The sequence below is a fragment of the Ambystoma mexicanum genome, chromosome 6q (genome assembly GCF_040938575.1).
Source record: "Ambystoma mexicanum isolate Mex_15411 chromosome 6q, UKY_AmexF1_1, whole genome shotgun sequence".
NCBI lineage: Eukaryota > Metazoa > Chordata > Amphibia > Caudata > Ambystomatidae > Ambystoma > Ambystoma mexicanum.
This window is the reverse complement of record NC_090937.1, coordinates 788,729,344-788,756,268: the sequence shown is the minus strand read 5'-3', so window position 1 is coordinate 788,756,268 and position 26,925 is coordinate 788,729,344. Positions and strand designations below refer to the sequence as shown.

The 26,925-nt window shown below is 44.1% G+C and overlaps 1 protein-coding gene across 2 annotated transcripts in view; it reads left to right on the top strand.

Annotated features, from left to right (window-relative positions):
* The window catches only part of MAP9 (microtubule associated protein 9), a 470,608-nt gene that overhangs the window by 366,775 nt on the left and 76,908 nt on the right, over positions 1–26,925 (top strand). For both annotated transcript variants that reach the window (XM_069631321.1, XM_069631320.1), the window contains exon 13: positions 6,572–6,704. In XM_069631321.1, the coding sequence (XP_069487422.1) occupies positions 6,572–6,704 (133 nt within the window). The remainder of the gene's footprint in view (positions 1–6,571; positions 6,705–26,925) is intronic.

The window sequence follows — 26,925 nt, the reverse complement described above, 5'->3', positions numbered from 1 at the left end:
CTCTACCACAAACGCACAACACATACATATTTTTATTTTTAAAATATTTAGCAAAAACGACTGCAATGAAAACTGCATGTTTAAAATGCAGGCTGCGGCGAAAACACACCATTTAGTGCGATTGATATTGGCAGTGAGCCTTGCATGTTGTAAGGGTGTGAAGAATTTATTTGGACGCTGTCCATGCCCCGAGGAATCTTGCCACTGTCTATGGCCCCAAGGGATGATATGTGTGTTGAGTTTGGCAGTGGGCCTGTCATGTTATAAGGGTGTGAAGAATCAATTTGGACACTGTCCATGGGCATGATGGATGGTATTTGTGTATAGTTTTGTCATGGGGCTTTAGGTGTGTGGGTGTTGGCTTTCTGCTATGCACCTTGAGGGCTTCACACCCCAGCTGGCCTAATGCGCCAAGTTCCTTGGGTGGGACATCAACACTCTCCTTCAAACAGCACATAGCAAGGAAGACACAAACAGCTTGCTACCAACTTTCTCTCCTGCGGAAAACCAAGCCCTTTGTCCCAGAAAACAGCTTCTGATTTATTTACTTTTCTAGCCTTGGGCCTCTCCCACCTGCATGGTGGTAGTACCCTTTTGGAAGGCCTTCTGGCAACTACGCTGGCTCCCCTGAGATATGCCCTGCTTGCAGCAGCACGACTCATCAAAGAACTCTTCAAATTCCACCACATCACCCCGACCCTCATTGAAATGTACTCGCGCCATGCAAGACAGTATCATCTTCAAATCCTGCTGCATCATCTACAAGGCTGTCATCCTAAAGTCCCCACACTGCTTCACTGAAAAACCAGCATCTCTGGAGGCCTACGATCCACCAGCAGCAAGGACATGTGGAGACTTACACTAGTGTAGAAAGGAAAAAAAACGGAAGATAGGTGTTCCCTGTCTACACCCCATGACTCTGGAACCTCCTCTCTATCAACATCGTATTCACCCCTTGTTTCTACAGTTCGGGAATGAGCTCAAAACCTGTCTGCTCAAGGAATGGATCCTCCCTAACACCTAGTTCCATATACCATCATCTCCCCACAATACCTGAGACTATGTTATCTGATCTCCACCATTTCCTCCCCTGGTTACTTGTTGATCCATTGCTGGCAATTGTCCTCCTTCCTTGTTGTTAGATCCCTACTTCCTTTTTATTCTCTGCTCTCTAACCACTATGATTGAAAAGTGCTATGTTGCTTCTCGAAGCTAGGTTTGCGCTCATTAAATACCACAATAATGGTTGGAGTGTGGGTATGGTAGTGGTCAGATGAAGTTGGTTGTGGCCACTGTCTATGGCCACAAGGGATGATGTGTGTGATTGATATTGACAGTGGGCCTGGCATGCTGGAAGGGTGTCGAGAATCAATTTGATCACTGCCCATGGACATGAGAGCTAGTGTGTGGGTTATAGTTTTGTCCTGGGGCTATGGCCACAAGGGGTATGTGGGATTACCGTTGTCAGTGGCCGACTTGCCTGATCTGCAGGAGTAGCTGAACCTCACAGACCCACAAGAGTGTATCGTCTAAAGCCCATGAATGCTACAGTTAATCCCTGACACACCCCAGGGGGAAAGTGGAAGTGGAAGTGGATAAAAAGGCAAACCGATTTCCAGTCTTCCTAGGTGCTTGGGTATCTGCAGAGGCGAGACCTCCCTTCATCCCCATTCATTACCTGTGCTCCTCAAATAATTGTTTAGAGGAGATATGATTTAAGTTTTCTTTAAGTACGCTGCCAAAGGCTCTCTTAAGAGAAGTGTCTCAGAATGTATTCAAGTCAAGTCTCTCCTGGAGTTTCAGCTCTTACTCCGGGAAGTTGAATAATTTCTCATTTATAATATCAAAATAATGTTATACTCTAACTTGACTAACTAACTAATGGACCCTAAATTAGATTTATCTAAGCGGAACTATTCTAATGCAATACTTACAATGAGAAACCTTTTTTTATTGCAAGATTTGTCTGGATAGAATGCACTAACAAAGAAACGTGCTAATTATTAAAGAATCCATTCTCTCCTCGATGACTTCTTGTAATTGCACTGTTGAGAAGAAATTGAAGAAATAGTGTTCGGAGAAAACACTGCCCTGCTGGTAAATGGGTTCTCCTTCAGAAATAGAGTACGATGTGAAGAGGAGACACAACTCTCCTTCTTGGGTGATGTGTGACTGATGGCGTTGCTGGGCTGCGTTAAGTGGAGACATTGTTACCCACATTGAAACAACATGAAATAGCCCTTCTCACTGTGCACTCAATAACATGGGTCTAAAATTTCTCCACAAACACCCACAAGCTGCAGGCGGCAGGCGCAGAAAGAAAGAGCCTTGTGCCTCCTAAAGTTCATGTCTCTGCTAGTACGTTGCAGTACTTATGAAACCAACGGGTGCCATAAAAGGGTTTTATATAGTGACTCTAAAACCTTTCATTAACAAGTAAGTTACTGTCAGGTCACGTAAGCCTGCTGGGATTCTTCACTTATAGGAGATTCCTATCTGATGTATAAATGTATCACGTTTTATTCTGGGCTAATGTCTTTAGTTGGTAGAGGCCTTAACTGGTGTATTCAGAAGCAGGAGATTAACCGACATGGTGTAACATCAGAGTGATTCACCCACAGGGTTAGCTGGCCCTGCAGACCCTCCAAGGTACCTACCCGCTACTGTCTTAATTAGGGGAAGTGTATACAATTAAAAAAGACAGATTATTCCTCTTGCTTCTTCCTGCTCGCGGTACCATCTGACAAATGATCTCAAAATAATTCCATTCTTTTCTCTACTCAGTTACTTCTTTTCCCAAATTCCTACTTTCTCCAGTGAAACATACCGGTCTGATTAACACTCTCTGCCTAGGAACCATACACCATAATTACGTTTCTAATTATAGCTATTACACCATACAAAGGAGTTTTAACTAGGTTAAACGTAAAGAGCTATGCCAAAACTATGTACAAATGTTTCTCCAAGTTAAAAAGCCCTTGTAGAATTACATCCTCTTTAAAACCAATGATGGAGTCTTTCCTCCTTTTCAAATAACTTTTAGAAGTTGTAAACAACACGGTTTACTTGAAGGAATTGCTTCAGAAGAATGTGCCTACTCGTGCGCCATTAGATAGCGCACAAGTAAATCCACTCAATTATCACTAATGGAAGACGTGCTCGTGTAACTAAGATAACGCAGAGAGTGTTCTGTTTGTTTTCCCAGGCAACGCACATCTCTTTCCCTCCATAAGACGCACTATACGGTTCTTTCCTCTAAACCTGAGAGGTCTCAGGCTTCTGTCCTGCAGGAATTGAAGATGAGCCCAATAACCCCTGCCCAACAGTCCTGTCAGAGGAGATTTGAAACTCACTTCCGACTTGACAGCTCAAGGGGGGGATGTGGAATTGGACAACAAAACAAATGGTTAAATCTCCGCTTCTACACTCTGGTTCTTCTGTCCACTCAGGAATTCTTATGGCTCTACTCTTCTGGTGAATATCTACAAATAAACACAGTACAGATTAGGTTTATTACTGTTCTTCCATGGTCTTCTCTAGAGCCCCGTACTATTAATCCCCTAGCAATTTCCTTCCTATCAGCCAGTTAGATAGCACAACGAGTAGAGAGCTCGCTTTGACATCTAAAAGCTCATTTTCAGGATACCTTCGGCCACCTCTTCTCCGTCTCTCATCTCTGAATGTCTGTATGCTATCCAGGAGTGGTGTGCCACCAATGATCGCTGCCTTAATGCCAGTAAGACTGAGATTCTCGTCATTGGCACCCCCGCTCCCTCCTTTCCTGGCACTCTCTGGTTGGCCGTTCTGGCCCTCTTCCTGCTCCCACCTGTGAGGCTAAAAATCTTGGGGTCATCTTCGACTCCACACTCTCCTTCTCTCCTCCCATCTCTGACGTCTCTAAGAAGTCACACTACCAGCTGCACCGCCTCAGAGCTAGTCTTCCTTTCCTCTCCTTCCCCGCCTCAGAGCTCACTGTCTCCAGAGCTCTAGTACTCTCTAGGCTGGACTACTGCAACAGCCTCTTTCTAAATCTGCCTGCTTCTACTCTCCGCCCTCTACAACTCATCCAGAACAGGACTGTGAGACGTGTCCTTGGCCTCAAGCCCAGGGATCGTATCTCTCCAGGACTGAAATCTCTTCACTGGCTCCCAGTGGCTGCGAGGATTAAATTCAAAAACATCTGCATTGTCCACAAGGCCTTCTGGGGCCTGTGGCTCAATGCCTTCTACTCTCTCTTCCTAAAAATCTTCCTCCTCGAGCTCTTTGCTCACTTGCCTCCAACTCCCTCAGGGTCAGTCGCTTCTCCAAGCAACGAGTTGGTGGTAGATCTCTTTCCTCGCTGGGGCCTCTCTCTGGAACAGCCTCCCTCCCTCCGTGAAACTTGAGGAGAACCATCTCCGGTTCCAGAAGCACCTCAAAACCTTCCTCTTCGCTTCTGCCTTCTCTCCTTCTCTCCCCTGCTGAATTCTTGGCTGAAATGTACTGACTACCTGGCCACCTCTGATCTCGTGCCCAGGTCTCCTCCCCTGCCAGTTACACACCTGCACTGCCTCCCTGGCAACCCCTGCACTTGGGGACTGTTCTCTGTATCCCTACAGTCCCCCTCCAGCAATTGACACCCAATGTCTGCACTTACCCTTGCACTTGACACCAGCTGGCCCTACTTCTCATATTGTTATTTTTTTTCCCATGTACTGCACTGTCCCCACCCCCCTCTGCACTTTTCCTCTTCCCCCTTCCCCTACACTTGTGTGATCTGAATGACACTTGGCGTAGTATGATCGTTGTCTCTGTCTTCCCTCTCTTTCCCTCTCCCTTGCCACGTTGCGCCTTGAAACACTTGTGTATAGGCGCGTTATAAATGCCTTATCACATCCTATCACACCTGTGCAGAGCATACCGACGCAGGTTCGAATCCAGACAGGGCCAATCTCAGCCTTTCATCCTTCCGAGGTGGATTAATGAGCACCACACAACGTGGGTAATAATAAGCAGTGCTTAAATGCCTGAGGGTTCGTAGCACTATATTAATGCAAATTATTATTATTATTATCATCATCTTTCTGGAAGGCTGATCTTTGTATTTCTTAAACACATTCACTAGGTCTCTTTAATTTTCTTGTGATTTTGTTTTGATTTAAATCACACTGAGTCTCCTTTTCACTCTTTTCCTTTAGCACTTTTTAATGGTGATCTTGCTTTACTTCCTTTTACAATTGCCCACTTGTAATTTTCAACTCTTTCTTTTTGAATACCTTTTTTTACCTTTTATTTCTATGAGTTGTGGATTTCTGAACATGAGAACAGCTTGCTATGACGTGTGCGACACCAGGTCTCTCCTATTGGTGATCAGTGTTGACCCGCGCTCCTTACTGAGCGGCCTCGTGCTCCGCCGCTGCCTTTAAACAGAAATGTCAATTCTTCTTTGACTCACAGGGCCTCGTTGTCTAGGCCGCAGCCTACCTCATCCTTCAAAACTGAAATAGCAGAGAACGCGTGCGATGCTGTGAATGAGTCTACACGCATGCGTCTACAGTGTCGGGCCATGTCAGGGGTTACCTGGCAATGCTACGCTGGGACACGATGCATCCCCTGATGACGCAACACTTATTGGTGCAGCACAGTCCTTTTCTCTAACCAGGGCTGTTTGTGCTGAAAACAGCTCTGATAACGACTGGAGTAAGTCTTAAACAATAAAATTTGCAGTGCACTTCAATGCCTGACTTCCACACACGGCTGTGTAAGGAACTCATGGTGACAACAGTAAAGACAGACACAAGTGATCACAGTTCAAGAGTGTTTATTAAACTGTATAGGTAGGTTGGAAAAACGCCTAATCTAAACCTAAATCTAAGATGGAAGCAAGTCACGATCATCAAATAATAAGGCAGTCCTAGTGGCGTCTTGTCACATAAAAGTGCCTATACTATGAAGCATCTATTGCCAATCCTTACAACTAGTACAACAAGAGTGTGGGATCGTGTTCACAAGAAAGAAAGAAGTGTTCACAAATGATAAATCAGAATGTGGTAGCCGGGGGCCTACCTTCCCCACGTTTTGAGCACGGGACAAGGCAGGATTCTGGAGCACAGCACACGCTCAAGCTTTCTCAGCACGAGACTACAGTTCTACTCTCAGGTATCAGGACCTTCGGTGGACATGTACATTTGTCAGTATGTCGAACATGTTCATGAATATTGCACTGTGCCTGTCACCATGTGACTTTCACTGATAGGCCATACTTTCATGCACACTCACCCTGACATTTAAATGTACCTTGACTCCAACCAATAACTGAATGTAGGGCAAGGTGTGTCCACATTAGACAATACTTGTGACATGTTCAGCCCTTCCACTTAGTAATGCCTCCTTCCTTGTCCCGTACCCCCAATAGTAATCCATAGCATTACCCCTCTGCCTCATTTTTCTTCCCAGTACCCCATCCGTTATTTGTTCTATTACCGTACTGCCCATTTCCTCATCCCAGTACTCGATTAGTAATCTTATTTGGATGCCATGCGTGTTATTCTGCATTTCACTGTTACTGTCTTATTGGCTTTCTAAAATGTAGGGCTGAAAGAAAGGAAGATTTTATTAAATCAAAGAAGAAGGAAAAGACCCAAGAGAAAGAGAAGCAAGAGAAGGAGCGAGCTGAAAAAGAATGGCAAGAAAAAAAGGCAATGGAAGAGTATGAACGATGGCTTGTAAGTACTATGCTTCACTTTGTTAATCAGCAGTTCTATTGAAGGGTTGGGTCCACAAAGCTTGTCATTGGAATAGGCACTGTCATCAATGCTCCTTTGTATACGTCTCTCAACCACACGATGCAACAGCTTGTTTTGTTTTATTTCTTCTGGTAGCTGTCCTTCAGTGTCCTAACACAGCAAATAATGTCACATATCACTTTAAGAAGTGCTTTGAAGTGGTTAATAGTCCTGTTAGTTTTAAATGTGTCAAATTGATGCTAAATATTTAGACTATGATAGAATACAATGGGCCTTATTGTGAGTTTGGTGGTGTGGCCAAAACAGTGGTAATGCAGTGGTAACATGCATTACTGCTGCATTACTACACTACCGAACTATGGGTTTGGTGATAAAGTAGAGGAAAAACCTCCCGCAAAATGCTGGAGGCAGTTCTGCCACCTTACCACCAAAAAACTTCAATTTTGGCAGAATTACAGCCAGTGGTAATTCCTCCAAAATCCCCATGGAGTTCTATAGACTCAATAAATGGGGACTAACACAATTAAACTTCCATTTGTAATCCGGTGGTAATTCCGCCAGACCAAGTGGTGGTAACAGTAAATTGGTTTGTTAAGCTCTCGGCTGATTTACTGCTGAGATATCACCAAACTCATAATGAGGCCCAATATGCAGATACTTTGTAATATTGTATTATAACTTTGACTTTCGATTATTACATCATGTTTTCTAAAAATAGGACAGGAGTATCTCTTTGCTTTTGATAGTATATAGTTTAAACAAGACAAGTCCGAAGTATTTTATACAAAACTGGTGGATCGCACCTCAATTTGCTGTTCCAAACCATATATCTATATATGTAAAAGTGAACATTTGTTTGTGGTGGGATTTGTGGTGAAGCTTTGTTCCTTATACTGTTCCACACTATTTCACCAATCTCTACCAACATTTACATAGTTGCCTTTTAGGACCCTCCAGACATTACTAGCTACATGACATTTGGAAACCCTACCCCTGTCCCCCGGATTTCAACAAAAGTCAATATTTGTTTGTGGGTTTGTGGCTTGGCAAAATCATTGTTCCTTATACAATTCCACACTGTTTCACCACGTTTTGCCTGGTTACCTGTTTGGAACCTCGGACATTACTGTCTACATGACATCTGGACACCCCGTTCCTCGGATTACAGCACAAGTCAAAATGAGTTTGTTTGTTGCTTGATGAAGCGTTGATCGGTATACAATTTCAACCAAATTTCACCAATGTTCACCAAATTTTGCATAGTTACCCGTTACGAACCTCCGGACATTATTAGCTACATGACATTTGGACACCCCACCCCTTTCTCTGTATTTCATCACCTTCACACATGAGACAGTTGCCTGAAATCAGCAAAACATCAATGTGGTCGTAGAAGGACCAGTCCCAAAACGAGGAACAGAATTTGAGGTCCAGGCCCTACAATCAGATTCAGGATATGCTTCCAAGCACAGTTACTGAGTACAACTCAATCGATACAGTGGTGGATGCTGGCAAAGTCGTAAACTATCCAACAGAATTCCTCAACTCATTTGACCCTGTCCCACCGGGGAATGCCACCACATCACCTTCAACTGAAAGTTGGGTCCCCCATCATGCTGCTTCACAATCTCCACCTACCTAGGCTGTGCAATGGCATAAGGCTATGCTTTAAAAAATTAGTGCCCAACGTAATTGACGCAAGAGTGTTCACCGGGAAGGGAAACAAACATTTATAAACAGGTCTTACAGTGAACATGTACTTTAGTATCATTGCCATGATACTTCACAGATAATCTCCCCTTAAATGTTGTCAAATCTCCATTGGTTTTTGTCGACCCACTAAGGTTTCTTGTATAAACGGATCCCTTTTTCAAGGTATTTCTAAAATGTGCTTAAACCTGTGACAAGTGGTTCTCATCCAATTTTACCCCATCATTGTTTCCCTGCAGAAACACTAAATAGAAAGGAATTAATGGAATTTCTATTTCAATTACAGGGCTCAAGTGACTAGCCTGACTAACCTTTCATAGATTGTGAATCTGGAAATCAAATGATTTGGCAGTATGGCAAATGTGTATGTTACAAATGTAGGAGGATCTAAGATAAAGATTTTGCATTTCTGGACAGATTGTGCATAATGCCTTCAAACCTTTTGTACTACAATTTCTCAGTGAAGGCTTCATCATTAATCACCATATCTTGCACAGCACTTCTTAGCAGTATCAATAAGTTCAGTTTCCTCCATATCTGAGAAGGAAGGGCACAGCTTGTCTTATAAACGGTTTACAGATTGTCAACGTAGACTGGCTCAGTAGAGTATTATGAAGGAGATTTAGTTGGTTATCAACAAGAAATATTAAATTAAATGAAAAAATAAATTCTGGACTCGCAACCTTGGCCTTTTGAAAATTGAACAAGTGATTACCCCAGTTTCTATTATGTTGGCATTACCTTCAAATAGGAATTTCCATCCAGTTTTTCTTGTAAGTCTGCTAATACCCTGTAACAAGGGAACTAGGTTGGGCACAATGTTGTCACCAATGGTGATAGAGGATCAGAAGGAGGAGATTGAATTACAGGCCATACTAGATTCTAGGAGGTTTCAAGGTAAATTACAATACTTGGTGGACCGGAAGGGTTTTGAGCCAGAGGACAGCCCTTGGCAGGATTAGGAGGATGTTCACATCGCCTGTGGTGGCACAGTTTCATAAATTAAATTCCCACAAAGCAGGCCTAAGAAGGGGGGGTTGGTTGGGTCTTTGCAGTGCAAGGGGAAATTCTGGCAACCACAGGTAGCTCATATAAGAGGTAGATATATCTCTTGTAGGAAGTGTTAGGAAGAAGGGAAGAGCTAATGGGGGTAATATGTGTGAACGGTGTGGTGTTCTTGTAATACAGCAGTGGTTGGAAAATAGTTGTTTTCATAACTAGATTCTTCATTAGGAAAATGCAAGTATTCCTTTCCAAGATTGAGGCAGGACATCAGAAGAATGGTTTCTTCTGGTCCCATTGTTAAGCCGTTTGAAAGGTTGGCATCATTTTAAACTTCCTTACAGCTGCATACCTTTGGACAGGCATGTCCCATGTCTGTGGGGATCCTACATTAGGACAAACTTGAGTAGCAATAAAAGAAGTTTGAGATATTCTGCTGAACTCGAAAGAGAACCAGAACCAGGACTCTAAGATGGTGCTGAACTGAACATGTGAATAGTAATTGTGCTGTGTATCAAAATGTAAGGTAGTAGTTAAATTAAAAAACTTTTGCTAGTGTATTTCGTTGTGTGGTAATAGCGCAAGCAGAGAGCATCTGGCCGAAGCACGCATGGTTTCAAGGAAGGTTACCACTGGCTTGCTAAACGTACATAAGATGGCACATCAGTAGGATCGAGGCAGATGGGCAGCAAGGCTTCGTCATGGCAACATGTTAACACGTATGAAGAACTGTGAGTGAACAGAGAGTCGTGTGCCGTGGCATGCATAGCGATCTTCAGTGAGTATCGCAGCTGCCCAACTGGAAAATAAACGCAGAACGAGAAAATACTTTTGAAGGTACAATTCATATGAAAATGTTAAAAGACTTTAGAAACGTGAACACAATTTTGGATAAGTAAAGAGCATTACTAAGGAGCCTTGCAAAATAGAATATAAAGTTAAAATGTCGAGAGGTTCAGAACTGGAAAAGTTTATTTTAGATTTGAAAAGGAGCTAGTTAGGTGCTGTTAGTACTGAGTATATATACATGGAGAAGAACAAGAACATTAAAGCTTCTGACCACACAGATTCTGATTACTGCTGCAGTCTTCCTTCAGTTATTTTATTAAGATCTCTCGAAAAAGGCCTTTAATTACGCAGATTTAAAAAACATAACTGGTCACTCATACTGAGGATGAAAGGAAGTTAGAGGATTCAAAATACATTCCAAAGCATTGTCCCCTCAGCCAATCAACGTAGGTCTCTGCCTCTCCATCTTTGCTTGGATTACCTGCATTAGCTTTAGTTAAAGTAAAGGAAGGCAAAAAATTTATCTATGCCCTGACTTTACCTGTTTGTTCCCAACTCTAGCATTTAGCCCTGACAAAACATCTTCCAATCCTCTGAATCACTATTGGCCACCTACAGGACCTGACACGCACAAGCAAAACAGGAGGCCTACTTTGGTAGTGTCTCACACAGCCTTTATGACTCCTTTCCGAAAGTCTCCCTACTGTGCATGCTCTGTAGTTGATCACGAGAGCTTACGGTTGCAGATGGAGCGCTTCGTGAACACTTCTCAGCAAACTCAAATGGCGATAAATCTTCACTGTTATGCAAGAGTTAAGATTCGAAGTTAGTCCTTAAACATATGTTCTACTTTTTCTGCTTAAAAATGATCAAACCACTCCTGCAGCGCTGCACCGGACTGTATAAGTTCAAATGTCTCATGGTACATAACACCAAGCAACTTCTCTCAGTCCTGACTCTTGTCTTCAGTCAAAATCACTGTACAGGCCCCAAACCTCATGAGTTTCATAAAAATAGGAACATCCTGCTCGACAACTTTAATGAAAGGCAATTTAGAATGCTGCATACATTCTTTTGATCAGGGGAACAACCAATCAGCTCTCCGCTCCACCGCCACCATTTTGGTATAGGATCGATTCATGTTTCTGTATACTCTGGTTAAGGCCAATACCTACAAAAGACACTAATCCTATATGATACCGTCCTGGGAAAGAAGCAGCTGCCCACCCTGTGCATTAGCCTAGCAGACCTGTCAGTGTCCCAATATTTTATTAAGTTCACTTCTGCATAGAAAGTGCTATCATTCGCTGGCTTGCTTGGTCTGGCACTTGCAGCAAGTCTCTGTTTCACTCTGGAATGATGGGTTATTGTACTTATCACTCTTAGCTTGGCTTGAGCTACCAAACTCTTCAGACCACTGGTTTCTCTGTCTCATTTCACCCCCTTATGAGGTGTTTTGAATCTCTGCCCATGGTAGGCTTTCTGGACTCTTCGACCTTCGGATTCTTATCTCGTAATCAGCCCCTTCAGGGATACTCTCATGATTAGCTGCTCACAGGCTTCTACTTTTTGTTTCACTCCCCATGGGGTATTTTCACTCTCGGCCCTTCGTGGGCTTCTGTTTCTACTTTCATGTCCACCCCTCTCGGGTTATGCAAAGTTTCAGCCCCTTGCATGCTGTGCTCACTGTTAGCCCCTCGTAGGTTTCTATGGTGTGTTTCCACCCTGCTTCCACTTCTTCTCTCCGGCGCATGCCTGCATTCCTACGGTGGTGAATGTCGGGGTAGATGGCTGCTTCAGCTGCTACTGAACTGTGACTCTGACGTCCTTGCTGTCGGGTCTTTGTGTTTGGTTTGTCCTGTCTGCCGGTGACAGGACTTCTCTCTTGTGGTGGTTGATTTTTCCTTCAGTTAGATGGCTGGATGCTCTCTGCCTCCTCCGTGGGCTCTGTAGCATTCTGCAGACTCTTTGCCCACCACACCTCCAATGTGGTCCTGCCCCCATGTGACTATGAGGAATCTGGACCCCTTGCTGTGGTTTGACGCAGGCAGTTGGACTTCATCGACAGATTGGCTCTCCCTTTTCTTTCATGGCCCGAACTGTTTCAGTTCTTTCCTGGAACAAGAGAGAAGACACCATTGGTCCTGTGTTTCAGGTAGGGGCATCTTCATGGTAGGGCCAGAAGCTAAGCAACTCTCCTTTAAAGTACCCTGCATATTAGCAATTGCCATATATCCTACAAGCATGTGTGCTTCCGTACAATAGGGAGGTATGGAAGCATCTGCGCTTGGGGATATCTTGTGCTAAAGGGGGTCACCACAAGTGATATTCCAGGTACCCTGTCCCCTAAGGGTGTGTATTGCATAGTGGGGTCACCTCCTAGACCCACAGGGTGTCACTCCCCCTTGGGGAGAAGGGATGAAAGGATTTGTCACACATGTCAGAACCGTATATCCCCCATCAGTCACCATCTTGGTTCTTTCAAACTGTGATAGCCACAACACCCAGCATTCAATTCCTTGTCAGGTTCACCAGGTTAAGATGAAGAATCAAATATAGATTGAAAGCAGTGGTGGTTTGTCGGGGTTGGGGTGCTAGAGAAAGAAAATTCAATTGTTTTACTTAATAATATTTAATTGCAGTACATTGGATCTATCTCTTCTCAAGATTGAGGAGGAGGTCAGCATGCCATTTAGAGATGACCTTTGTTAGGCAGGCAAAGTAGAATCATGCACATGGTTCTATAACTGCCTTTCATCATAAGAGCTCCAGAGACCAGATTCATACTTTGAATTGCTTCAAGCACAGATCATAAGGAGGCATACAAACTATTTAAATCAAGCAGTGACTAGAATTCTGTGAGGCATAATATCCAGATTTTAATGGTGGGACCTTTATCTTACAGGACAAAATGTCTCAGATATAGCTCAATAGGTTTTTCCCTGTTTTAGACAATGTTCAGCTCTTCTTAAAACTGTTCAGAGTTGTAGTCATGTTGTTTCAAAAGTGCAGAACCTCTTCAGTACATGGAGTAAATAACTGAGGCTACAGCACTGAACACTGAACAAGGCCCATTGGATTGTTGGTAGGAATGTCCCAAATGCGCAAGAAAATACAGGTTAAGGAAGTCCCCATAACACGAGACAAAAACCACACAGAAGGCCAGACCCTTAGCCTATTTGCGCGCGCACACACACAGACTCTAGGTGAAGCAGACAAAGGGATAGATACATTCTGAGAACGTCACATGCACATGTGAGGAAGGCATGGTATTACAAGTATGGCAAACGCAAATGATGTAGTTCAAGAGTGTTTATTGAACTATAATTGGGTTGGAAAAACTCCTATCGAAAACCTAACTTCCAACGATGAGAGCAAGATACGACCTCAAAACAAAGGAAAACACTGTCCTTATTAATGTCCTGTCAAATAGAAAGGGCCTGTACTAAAAAAAACTATTACCAAACCTTACTCTAAAGAACAAAAAGGTTTGTGGTGTTCTAGTGTATAAAGAAAACAGTGTAAGATAAACAAAAGGTCCATGTGGTATGGTAGTTCAGAATTGCTGAATTATATGTTCCCCTTCCCCATGTTTCAGCACGGGACAAAGCGGAACAATATGGCACTAGGAGCACACTGACTTCTCTGGCACGAGGAGGCAATTCTTAGGACACATCAGAGTCTTTCAGCATAATGGCTCTATATACTTTATCAGGTCTCTTTCTTGCACAGTGCCTGGATCAACACAACAAAAATAACAAAACACAGAGTTCACTTCTTTCGGTCTCACTAAGCTGGGCTCTGACCTTTTCTTCCCTTTTAGTTTCACAATGGAATCTCCCTCAGCCGGGCTTGGATCCCCTTCCTTTTTTAGCACGTTAGGTCCCCCTCGATCGGGCTCAGACCTGACACTTTAAGAACTTCCTTCTTTCCATGTAACAGACCTTAAGACTTTCGACTGAGCAAGGGATTTGACCATTACCCTCGCTTGACCACTTTGTTCCTTTCAATCCAATCTCAAAAGTTCAATCCAATCTCATTAGTTCAAATCGCAAGATACTTTCCGGTAGAGATCTTTTGACTGAGCACCCACATGGTGCCGGACCACTCTGCTACTTAGCATCAAATGTTCACTTCTTAAAGGTTCAAAGATACATTTATCGACGTTCTTCTTTTATTTGCGTCTTTCATCAAACGCCTTTCATGACACTTTGTTGCCGCCCGCAACCTTCGCTCATATGCAGCCCGGTTCACACTGTTGCCTTCAACTGACCGGCTGTATGCAAGGTTCGGCTTGCGGCTTTGATCGTGGAGTCGAGGGCAATACCACAGTGGCTGCACTTCTCCCCCGTCTCGTCCAGCCACGGAGGAGGGGCCCTGGTATCTCAGAGGCACTTTACAGGATTTAAGGCCTTTCTTCTTCTCCACACACATGCTGTTTCGGAATCTTCAACAACCCATCGATTGTTTGTCAAACCGGTCACAGGTTTTTCTCTCCTTGGTTTCTCCCTGTGACCTTTTGTTTTGTTTCCTCAATTCAGCTGCAGCCTCAAATACCTTTCTCCTTCTCTGGCTCTGCTTCGTTGTTCGCCTCGCTCGCTGCCCACCTGCTCGTAGTGTGCTCTCATGCTCCACCTTTTTCCCGTCTGGCGAAAGGTAACTGAAATCAGGTGTGAGTTAAGGTTAATTGCCTGACTCTGCCTGACTCTGATGTTGGGACATGCTGCATGGAAGGGCTGGGTGTAAGTCTGTCTTCTCCCAGAGTGCTCAGTCCCTGTAGTCGTGTTCATGTAGGAAATGGGCAGCGGGGGGGGGGGGTTAAAGTTAAGTAACACATGGAATAATAAGTGGTGAAGGGATAATCGGGACGGGGATACCGCGTCTCTCCATTGGGTGCCCCACTTCCACTCCCCAGGGCCCCCTCATCCAGGTGATCCTCCTGCACTTGTCCATCCCCAGGATCGGGATTGAAAAGTGATGGCCGTGTCCTGGCCACCTGGATGACAGATCCCGAGGGACTAGTCTGTGAGACAAACTTTGGCTTCTCATAGCCTGAACACACACACACAAGTAGCAGGATAAAGACACAGTGCGTACCCCAAGCAGCAATGAGAGCCTTCATTAGAGACACTGAAGGTAGTCATCACAAAGACATAATATAAGTACATCTGACATTTGTTAGTTGTTTAACACATAGAGTTATCAGGCTGCAGAAGAGAAGCCAGCAGGCGAAGCCAGCATCCTCAGGGAAGGCTGACAGGAAAGGCTAATGCCTGTCTGTCCCGGTATTACTCCTAGCAACAAAGGTCCTTTGCAGAAAGTCTGTGGGTACCTTCCCATGATAAACATCATGAGGACTAGTGATGATCCCTCATGTGCAGCACTACGGCCGTGTCCTGTTCCAACATGGCCGCTGTGACCCGTAGAAGAGCACTGAGCTCTTCTCTGCTGATAGACTGCTGTGAAGAATCTTATGGGATTCTCCCCAGAACCCTGGTCTAGGACCCTCCTGTGGGCAGGGAAAGGCAGGTGCTTTGTGATGTCGACCCTGGGGGGTGGTGTACTTCGGGAAGATCACATGGGGGCTGGAATCAGACCACGAAGACTGGACGGAACCCTTTTTAACTTTCCCCCTAATCCCTCCCTTTTGATGGGTTTTTGCCATATTAAAAAAGTGGGAAAATCTAACTTTGTTAAAGTGAACTACTTGTCCCAGAATCCATAGCGACTGATATCAAGAAGAGGGCTGAAGTGGCATGTAGAAGTGACACACAGGCAAGAAGGTCTAACAGCCTTTGTCATGGTCAGGCAATTAACAGTAAGGGCTTGCAACTGAACTCAATTGCCCCACCTGAGAGGCATAAAAAGGCTGCAGCAGGAGGGGAAGAAGGAAGGAGCTGTGGAGAGAGCTGGAGAAGTAGCTGGAAGGCTGGCAGTAATAGCAGAAGAGCATGAGGCTGGCAGTTCATGAGGAAGTGTAATCACTTAAGGGACGCCTGGACAAGAGGAAAGCAGACTTCACCTGCAAGTTCTGAGAGTGTCCTGTGTTAACAAACCCTGGCTTTCCATGACTGCACTTAGAGAGACGTGCTGCAACCCGAGGCCCATATAAAGAAGCAAGTCTAGGGACAGAGGAATGAAAGAGGCTCCCCGTTGGTAAAGCTGGACCTGAGACAGCCATGCTGCAGAGGGGTGTGGGTCCCAAGTGTGATTCAAGTGATTCTACCGAAGAAGAAGCAGAAATCGGGAAGTGGAAGCAGCCCGCAACCCCAATGTCCTGGAGTCGTGTGTGAAGCTCTGTGTTCAGGTTCACTCTGAAAACCTTGCTGGTAACTGTTACAAAGCTTTTAATTAACTTGTGTAAGAGTGGGAGCGAGTAGAAACTGCTTTAATTTTACCGAAGTGGTCATGTGTCTCCAATCAAAAGGAAGAATGCTTTTCAAATCACTCGGAACCCTAATGCTAACTTTTACAAATTGTTACAAGAATTTATTACATCTAAGAGAGGTCATGTGTGAACACTTGTAGTTCCCAACAGGAGTCGGAGCATATCTCTGTGGTAATAAGTGGGAACTCCATTACTTATGGATCTTTAAGGTTAAAGATCCTCCTTAAAGAGTGGCCGCATGTACCTAAATCTGTATCTCTTTTGAAGATTGAACCTTGTAACATCAAGAACCAGTATTCTGCAAATCTAAAAGTTGTTTAACTGATGAGAACAAGCATTACCCAAGCCAAGACCCCTTTCTATAGTGAAACCAGCTCTGTTGAAGTCTATCCACCTGAATTCTGAGGTTGTTAAAGGTCCAGTGTCCTCTGATACAAGTGTGACATTGTTATCCCAAGCTGTAAGTGTGGCATTATAGCTTCAAGGTAGCTACTGGAACCTAGAAGATGTGAATGAAGCTTGGTAAGGGAGCTGGGTGCTTGTAAGAATATTAAGTCAATAATCTGTAATGCTGAGACTGTTGAAGTGGAGAGAAAGTCAACCTGAAAGCAGAGGAAGGTTATCCTTGTGGCCGTACGGCAGACAGAAGAGGCAAAGAGGATGCCCTTTTCTTGGAGCTTTGGGAAGAAGAGTGGCTTGCTTACCTGTAGAGGTCTTTAAATGCCTAGTCTTGTCTTTAAATGCCTATTCATCCTGAAGTATAAAGTTGAGGCAGAATTACCAGAACTGTGGTTGTGTATAATACTGTCAATGGATGCTACATTAAAGGTGGTTGAAAAATTAGCATACTGTGGAGTCAAGTAGTCTGTTTCCAAGGTAAATATAGTAGAAGGATGGTTGTCAAGAGGAACGCAACACCCGAAGAAGAAGCAGCCTGACAATTATACCAAAGACACTGCAGAGGTAATACTTACTTGGAAGTAGTCAAAGAAGGAGTTATACATTTTTTTTTTAACTGTGGCAAAACAATCTTGAAAAGAGGATGACCAGAATTACCATTGGTGCTATTTTATTGGTTTGAATTGGAAAGCAAACTTTCCAACAGAAAGCTGACAAACTGTTACCAATGGATTTGTGTTTAGTGAACTTTTGTTGCATTTGGAACTTTCAAGAACTGGTTCAAGACTTTTTACTTTTGTTTTTGAACATTTGGGGAAATTCACTTTCAATAATCCTAGGGAAGGGATTTACCCAGGAGAGAGGTGAAGGTCGTCCAAATTACTGGTTGTTGATTATTCACTCATCTATGTTGTTTATGATTTACTTTGAATGTTTGTTCTTTTCTGTGAGGGCTAGCTTTGTTTATGCTATGAGTAATCCCCTTAGCTCTTAGACTAGTCAGGGAACTCCTGCACTTTGTATCATTAATAAAAATCTGAATTCTGAGAAAAACACAAGCAGTTGTCCACCTCACATTAGTTACCCCTCAGACTTGCCCTGCGACTCTCTACATACCGCCAACACCTCCATGGCTCCTGCAACAGCTTCAGATTGGCAGCCCCCTGACAACATCAGCTTTCAGCAGAGAAGCCAGCAGGCGAAGCCAGCGTCTTCGAGGGAAGGCAGATAGGAAAGGCTAATACCTGTCTGGCCCTGTTCGGCAATGGATGGATGGATCTACCAAGGAATGTCCTCATGTGTACTACTGCCAGCAACATTAGGTTAACAGTGTGCCTCAATCTCCCCGGCTTGTTTACCAACACCCTCTGTGTATCTTCCACCTGCTGGCGTGACCTCCTCACTAGGAAAGATGCCCGCAGCAATCACATGATTTGCTACATACCGGCGTGACCCCCCTGGGCCCACCAGCATTATAACCTTAATCACCCGCCCATCTTATGCAAGCTTGTTGCACAGCATGCTCTGCTATCTGTTAAGATGGATTTCTAAACTCTGACCTGGTGAGCAGAGGTTTAGGAGGCCACCCTAGTTTAGTGGAACAGTGGAACCTTCTGGACAAGCCTGACCAATGTAGGTAGCTTGGCAGGCAGTCAAGACTAAGTCTCAGGAGGGATGAGAGTGATCGGAAGTCCACAATGAGCACACACAGTACTGAACCACAAATTACTCTTAGACAAGTGTATAAGTGTATATGAAAAATATCTATACATTTATTGTCGTCTGGATCAATTGACACAAGTAAACTTCAGTTATATAAAAGCAGTTACCACACAAAATACTCTAGTATATAACCTATATACAATACGTTTCCTAATGCGACAAGTGAGTAAAACACAGCCACAACCTGTGAATAGAAGGGTGAGTTAACACTAGGTTCATTAGACAATTCTTCAGAGTTGTTCCCTAACTTTCGAGCCCTAAGAAGTGGGGAGCCTTGTGCTCAACAGTACAGTTGAATGCAAAAAGGCATGAACGTGCAGGTAGAACAAAAAGCGGGTCTTGTTGGCACAGCTGTAGCAAGTCAGGAAGGCGCTTGAGCTGATGAAGAATTGGTTCCCACTATTCGAGTAGGGTCTGCTCTTGGCAGCAGAGCAGTTTTCAAAAGGTGGGAATAGATGGGGAGCGCAGGCTAACCCAGCCAAAAGTGAATACCTTTTAAGGCATGTTCATGTGTAAAAGAGATTGTTGTGCCAGGGGGCCACCGGTAAGTGATGCAAGTACTCACTGACCCTCAGTACTGTCCGGACCTAACTTTGCTAGTTTAGTCAAGGTCGCTAGTAGGTTTCAGTCCTGCAGTTTCCCGGCTCTCAGCGGCTGCAGGATAGAATGATTGTCCATAACGGGACAGTTGCCTTTTCTCAGCTTCCGAAAGAGATAGGAAGAAAATTCTGGTGCAGCAGGCTTCAGGACAGATGAGAGCAGGTCAGCAAGACCCCTACAGCGATCGTCACCAACAGGTAGTGACACAGGAATCACAGATGTGTGCAGCATTACGCACTCTCCTAATTCAGGACCCAGAGGAGCTAGGCCTACAAAATTTTGCGGGAAAGGGCACGGGTCCACAAGCAAGCGATGCCCTAAGTCTAAGAGGTAGACCTGGACAGTTCACTGGATGGCCCAGGAACACTTCCGAAGGGGCTCGTTCGGCAGGTGATCAGGGGGCACCAAGAGTATTTCTTCCCACTACTTCAAAGGGGTGAAGCGCCCTTGCAGGCCTTCTTGATCGATGAAGAAAACAGGGGTCCGACGAGGAAGCAGAAGTTGAAGGGTACTAAACCTCCTAAAGTGCCTCTGGCGGGTCCACAAGTCTGTTTCTTTGTTGCAGGATACTTGGCTCCTTCTGTAGTTCGGAGAGAACTCAGATGATCGACCTGTAATGGATGCAGAGCCCCTTGATACAAGATTAGCTTTGTGCCAAAATCGAGGACTTCCAATCAAAGATCTGCTCTCATGCAGGCATCCCAGTCATGGACCAATCACAGCCCACGGTGGTCTGTCATTCAGGTACTTCAGACATCCTGGCACCAGTAGTGTGGATTGAGCACACACACGTGACAGGCAGAAGCCCACAAAAGAGATTGGTTTTCACAGGAGGCTGCATGCCCAAATAAGGAAAACCAAGGTTACTCGACCTGGGTGAAGGCAAAGGACAAAATGGCCATGGGACAGAACAAAAGACTTTGTGGCTCTGCCATTTTTGGACCTGGCCGCAGTCTTGAACCAAACGCAGTAAACGTGATGTGATCCTGTAAAAAGAAGTAAAATCCTTTGAGGGTGTCTAGGGCCATAAAACAAAAAGGACTCCAGTGCACAGTACTTGAAGGTACATCGTGCACTGTTAAAAGGTTACCAATAAATGGCAACTTAGTTTCCCAGTACTGACAGTCTGAAGGACGTGTCAGTTTCCTCATAACAAGTGAGCAAAAGCATAGGGGACCGCAGCTGAACACTGCTCTCCACTGGCAAAAGTCAGGCTGGGAAAGCCAAACAAAAGCAAAAGGTTTGGGGGGTCCACAAATGGAGGGAAAATTACACATTGATGAAATCTTTCCTAACACTATTCACTATGAACCTACTAGCAGTGCACCGCTGTTTACAGTGCAAAATGAGCGCCTCAGGTCCCGTACCCTCGGCTCTTCCAAAATCACATCTGACCGCCTTGAGCTGGCAGCCTCTTTCCTGGACAAGTCTGAGTCGCCACCTCTTACTAAGAGGCCTGTTAATTTACCATCAACCACTCCTGCCAGTACTAACCTTATACACCTGACACCAGAAATACCTACAGGCTCCCAAGAACCTTGCTCTTCACACTCTTCACACTCCTCTAACCACATTAATGCACCCCCACACAATGCATAAACAAGAGGGTGTGGCTCCCCTAACCCCTCCTATACTCAAAGACTGTCCCACTGCCTCCTTGTCACAGTCTTCTGCAACACTGCAGAAACCACCTATGGACCCCACAGCCGGTATTTTAAAAGGAGCCCTAATCAATGCGAGACCTATAACAGCACATTTGCTGGATATCTCAGACCTTATCTCCTCTAATAATCTTGACCTACTAGCCATCACGGAAATGTGGCTGCACTTGGGTTCAGGCCCAGCCCTTTCCTTAGCCATTCCTCCCCAACTACATAATCCACAGAAAAGACAGACCCGACCTCCTCAGAGGAGGAGGGGTGGCCTTGATAGCCAGAGATTCCTTAGCTATCAGAGAAATCGGCAACACTGCTCGGACGGCAGAGGAATTATTATTTACCAAGCTAACCCACACTCACACTAGCACACTGGCAATACACCTGCTATCTCAACTAACTCCAAAGCATCATCAAAGACTATCCTCCTGGGAGACCTAGACTTTGGGTTTAATGATGCAAAGGATAGGAAAGCTCAATTGCTAGCCAACGCCTTGACAGCATTAGGCTTTAATAAATGCATCCTGAGCCATACGCCCTCCAAGGGGGGACGTATACTCAAGTGGTTAGCTGACCTGAACTGCAAAACCTCAGTCACATCAAATGCACCTTGCCCCTGGACTGACCACAACGTGATATCATTCACCATACCTATACCCAAGACAACCCCTAGTATAGCTACCCATAGGCTCTCGACCTTAACACGGTGCACAAAAAACATAACCCCGACAAGCATCCTACCTCTATTGGATGAGATTCTCCCCACCAACTCTAGTAGATTACTCAGCTGCATTGCTTGATATGTATAACACAACTGTGGTCAAAGCCATTAACACTTTGGCCCCGCTTACCCAGCATAAAGCCAAACCCCTATCACACTTTAAGTCTTGGTTCACCCCGGACCTGAAAGCCCTATGCTAAAAAAACAGGAGGCAGAAACTAACTGGAGAAATGCCCTGCTAGAGTTGGACAAAGACCACTTCGATGCCACAGCAAAGACCTATAAAAAGCACTCCTCTCTTGAAACGCTTGTGTATAGGCGTGTTATAAATGCCATATCATATCTAACAGCCAAAAAATCTGTCTACAACGTAAGAATCGCCAATGCTAGCTCCAACTCCCGTGGACTATTTGCTATTCTATGGGAATTAGAAACACCCACACCTCCCACATTTAGCTGTACCAAAGACAACACCTGGTGTGTCAATATCCAAAATGCTTTGCTAGAAAAACTGCCCTCGCTCCAAAAGAAAATTTGAAAAAGAAAACGCACTTGCGCCGACCCCTATTGGCAAAGCAGTCCCAGCCTCCATAACCTCTCTTGAATTTAACTTCACACTTGTCTCCGAAACAGAAGCTGTACAAAATATCAGTGGCCTAAATCCCTTCAGATGGCATTGGGACATTTGCCCGGCAGTATTGATCAAAGACTGTGCTGAGGCACTTGCTCCCTTTGTCACCTCTCTGATTAATGCCTCGTTCACCACCAGCACTGTCACAACTAAGTTAAAGGATGCCTGGGTCGTCCCTTTGTTGAAAATAAAATGACTCTTGACCCGTATATTCCCATTAACTATCACCCCATTGCTACCATCCCTTTTCTTTTTAAAATACTTGACAGAGGAGAATGCATCCAAATCCTGTCATTTCTGGAAGAGAATAACCTCCTAGGCCTACAGCAATCAGGCTTCAGACTGTGCCACGGCACAGAAACAGCCCTACTAGGCCTAAATAATCAAATGGATGAAGTTAAAAACTCTGGCAAGGCATCCTTGCTACTCTTGCTGGACCTCAATGTAACTGAACATACAGTCAAAAATGTATCATGATCATGAATATTTTAATCGAAATAATAAATCAAAAAACACATTTTACATGTACAAATTCCAAGGCATAACTTCTGCCTCAACCTTAACACATATTATTCATAAAGCAGTACATTACACAATCAAAAGAATAAAGCAGATGCTCTTTAATTCAAAGTATTTCAGGCCCAATGCATTTCCAGGGGTGAACCCCTTCTTCAGGAGCAAACCAATTCTGAAAAAACATGTACAAAGGATCCAACTCAGACCCACACTCATATGTACATTGACAGCATAGTCAAAAACGTATTATTCTCAAGCATCACAAAAATACCATCACCTTATAAGTATATCGATCTCAATCAAATCGTTAAACAAAAGCAACTCTCAAATGTGAGTGACATTCACCAACGTGCTGTTCAATTTCCACGGGATTAGCAATCCATAACCATGTGTTGGATATTGTCAATATCAGATCCACATGTGAGTAAACACCAGTGTCAGAAAACTCAGCAATACTACCACCTCTGACCCAATGATAGATGACTCATCAATATTGACATACCTTTGTTGCAAGAAAACTAAGGGAAGCTCGAATGTAAATATTCTATGATGAACACTGTAACATATAATTACATGCCCATAGCACTCCACGAGTACCTGTATATACAGGCAGACGTGCAAATGCTGTAAAAGCGCTTATGTTCCAGTCCGTATGTCAAGGAGAGCCCACTGAGTCGTCTACATAATGGTACTCACGTAAATGTTCATGCGATCCAATCTCCAAGTATCCTACACATAAGCGCAATCTTTAGTTTTGTGGCATTAACGTGTATATACACAGTAGTACTCGGGCATCTAACTGATATTTTGAGGGGATACATATATCAAAGTACTTTCCAGCACAAGCAACTGCTGTGCCCACAAATGTACACGTACGATATTTACCTTATTAGAAGTTCCTCAGCGTTTCCAGTATTATGTGGTTTCCCCGATGTAGCCTCTATCTGTGAAATTTGCTCGAGTGGTACATGGGGGAGTTAAAGATAGCTCCTGCTTCTCCCTCGTGGATTACTTTTCAGTGTAGACACACCTGTACTTTACAGGGGAAGGATCAGTCTAGTATAAGACTTTGAACTGTGACAAGTGAATGTACACCTTTGTATTTATTAACAGGCATAATTGACCTTGACGTATGGTCCCCTGCACCAAGGGTACCGGACTAGTGCTCCGACGTTGAGCGGAGATGCGACTTTCTATTTAACGCAGTCACGTGATAGCTCACGTGACACGCTGTTAGACCGTGAGATTTCCTGAGTGTTCACAGAGAGAGTCTACTACGGGAAAACCACATAATACTGGATACGCTGAGGAACTTCTAGTAAGGTAAATATCGTACGTATATATTTGTGGGCAAAGCAGTTGTTTGTGTCAGAGAGTACTTTGATATGTATGCACTCAATCTATCCATTAGATGTCTGAGTACTACTGTGTATATACATGGTAACACCACATAACTAAAGATTGCCCTTATGTGTAGGATACTTAGAGATTGGATTTTGTGAACATTTACTGGGGTATCATTATTGAGACGACTCTGAGGGCTCTCTTTGACATACGGACTGGCATATCAGTGCTTTTAGAGCATATGCATGTCTTCCTGTATATACAGGTAGGTGTGGAGTGCTTTGGGCATTTAATTCTATATTACAGTGTTCATCCTAGAATATTTACATTCGAGCTTCCCTTATTTTCCTTGCAACATAGGTATACTCAACACTGGTTATTCGGCACCAAATCAGATGTATGTCAATATTGAGGAGTCATCTTTCACAGGGTCAGAGGTTGTAGTATTTCTGAGTTTTCTGACACTGGTGTTTATTCACTTGTGGATTTGATACTGACAATATCCAACATATGTGTTTGGAATGCTAATCCTGTGGAAATTGAACAGCACGGTGGTGAATGTCACTTACATTAGAGAGTAGCTTTTGTTTAACGATTTGATTTAGATCAATATACTTCGAGGGTGATGGTATCTTTGTGATGCATGAGAATATTATGTTTTTGACCATGCTGTCAATGTACATAATAGTATGGATCTGAGTTGGATCCTTTGTACATGTTTTTTCGAAATTGATTCGGTCCTGAAGAAGTGGTTCAACCCCATAAACGCATTGGGCCTGAAATACTTCGAATTAATGAGCATCTGCTTAATTCTTTTGATTGTGTAATGTACTGCTTTGTGAATAATATGTGTTAAAGTTGAGGCAGAAGATATGACTTGGAATTTGTACATGTAAATTGTGTTTTTTGATTTATCATTTCGATTAAAATATTCATAATCTTGATAGATTTTTGACTGTATGTTCAGTTACATTGGTGTGCAGGGGATGGCAGTGTCTCAAGTTGTAGACACTGAGTGTACATTGTATGTTGTGAGGGCTTTGTGCCAGGGCCTGTATTCCTCGCCTGCACCCGAAAATTGTACTTAAGCACTTTATAGTAATTGCTAGACAATGATTGTGATTTGTAGGTGTGCACACATACACTATTAGACTCTTGATGGACCTGTCAGCAGCCTTTGACCTTTTGGACCAACAAATCCTGTGTCGACACCTTTCAACAGCAGCTCCTCACTTCTCAGAACAGGCCTCTGCCTGGATCTCCTCCATCCTATCCAACCTATCCTTCAGAGTTTTCTAAGACACAGGCTCGGACCAACCAGCCCCCATCTTGTGCGGCGTCCCTCAAGACTCCTGTGTCTAACCCACCCTTTATAATATATTGACCAAACCCCTATTCAATATCTTAGACGTCTTTGGCATCTGTTGCACAAATTATGCGGATGACACGCAAATACTCCTGCCTCTTACGGCATCTAAACCTCTGACTCTTAACGCGCTTCATTCTATTTACCAAACCATCCAGGCCCGGATGGGATGGCTGCCAATTTGTTATGCCTCAAGGATGAGAAAACGGAAATCCTCTTGAAGGGCTCACAAAACACCCTCAACAAGCTTGACCCATAACGCAAATCATTTACCATTTACCACATCACCACACTCGGTCAAAACCCTGGGTGTTTACCTTGACTTTACATTGTCACTAAACAGGCAGTTCAACGCCATTGCTTCATCTGCTGCCCATACTACGAAGTTGATCAATGCCTAGAGACCCTTCTTGTCAGCTGACAGCTGCCTCACCATAGCTCGGGTGCTCATAAGATCGCAGCTGGACTACTGCAATTCCCTATTTGCAGGCACTTCTGCTGTAAATCTTAATAAAGTAAAGAACATTCAAAATAATGCTCTAAGGGCTGCCTTGAACATCCCCAGGCATGAACATAACACTGCCGCCAGAAGAAATGCACACTGGCTCCCTTTTTGACAGCGGATCATCTTAAAAACACTGGCTATTATGCATAAATGCATAGCAAACACTGCGCCCATGTACCACTTGCAAAAACTTCAAAAGCTAAATCTGCCAGGCCCACACGATTAAGGCATACTAAAAGACTGGTTACCGCAAGATTCAGACTGAATAAATCAGGGGCCATGAGCTTCCCAGTCATTGCTACTGAGAACTAGAACACCCTCCCTCACTACCATAGAACCAAACAATCGTACTGAGTCTTTCGGAAACACCTGGAGACCTTGCTGTTCGCCCAGAATGCCCCATCCTCTGGGCCTCGCACCTAAACCTCTGCAACCGCTCCCATCTCATAAACAAGCAATCCCTGTCGACTTCTCTTTGTTGTTCTGCATTTTCTGTCATGTTGTAACCAGTGCCCTGATGCCTTTGGGTTTGGTGGTGCTTTATAAATGTAAACATAAATATGCCTCAAGGCAGAAGGGTGCTTTATAAGCCATTAAGAATTAGTAGGCCTCAGAAACACATGAATTTTTCAATGCATTAAAATACACCCAGTTTGGTTCATCTCTGAGATGTACACAAGTACAAGTTCAGTGACATCGGACAGAGGGTGTTAAGCCACGCTGCAATTGTTCAGGGTGAGAGGTGCATCTCATTCCCAGGCTTTGAACGGGAAGCAGTGGTTCAAACAGATGTTGCACTTTGAGCAGACCACATAAGAGAGGAGGTAAAAGCTGCTCAGGGATTGGCTAGGA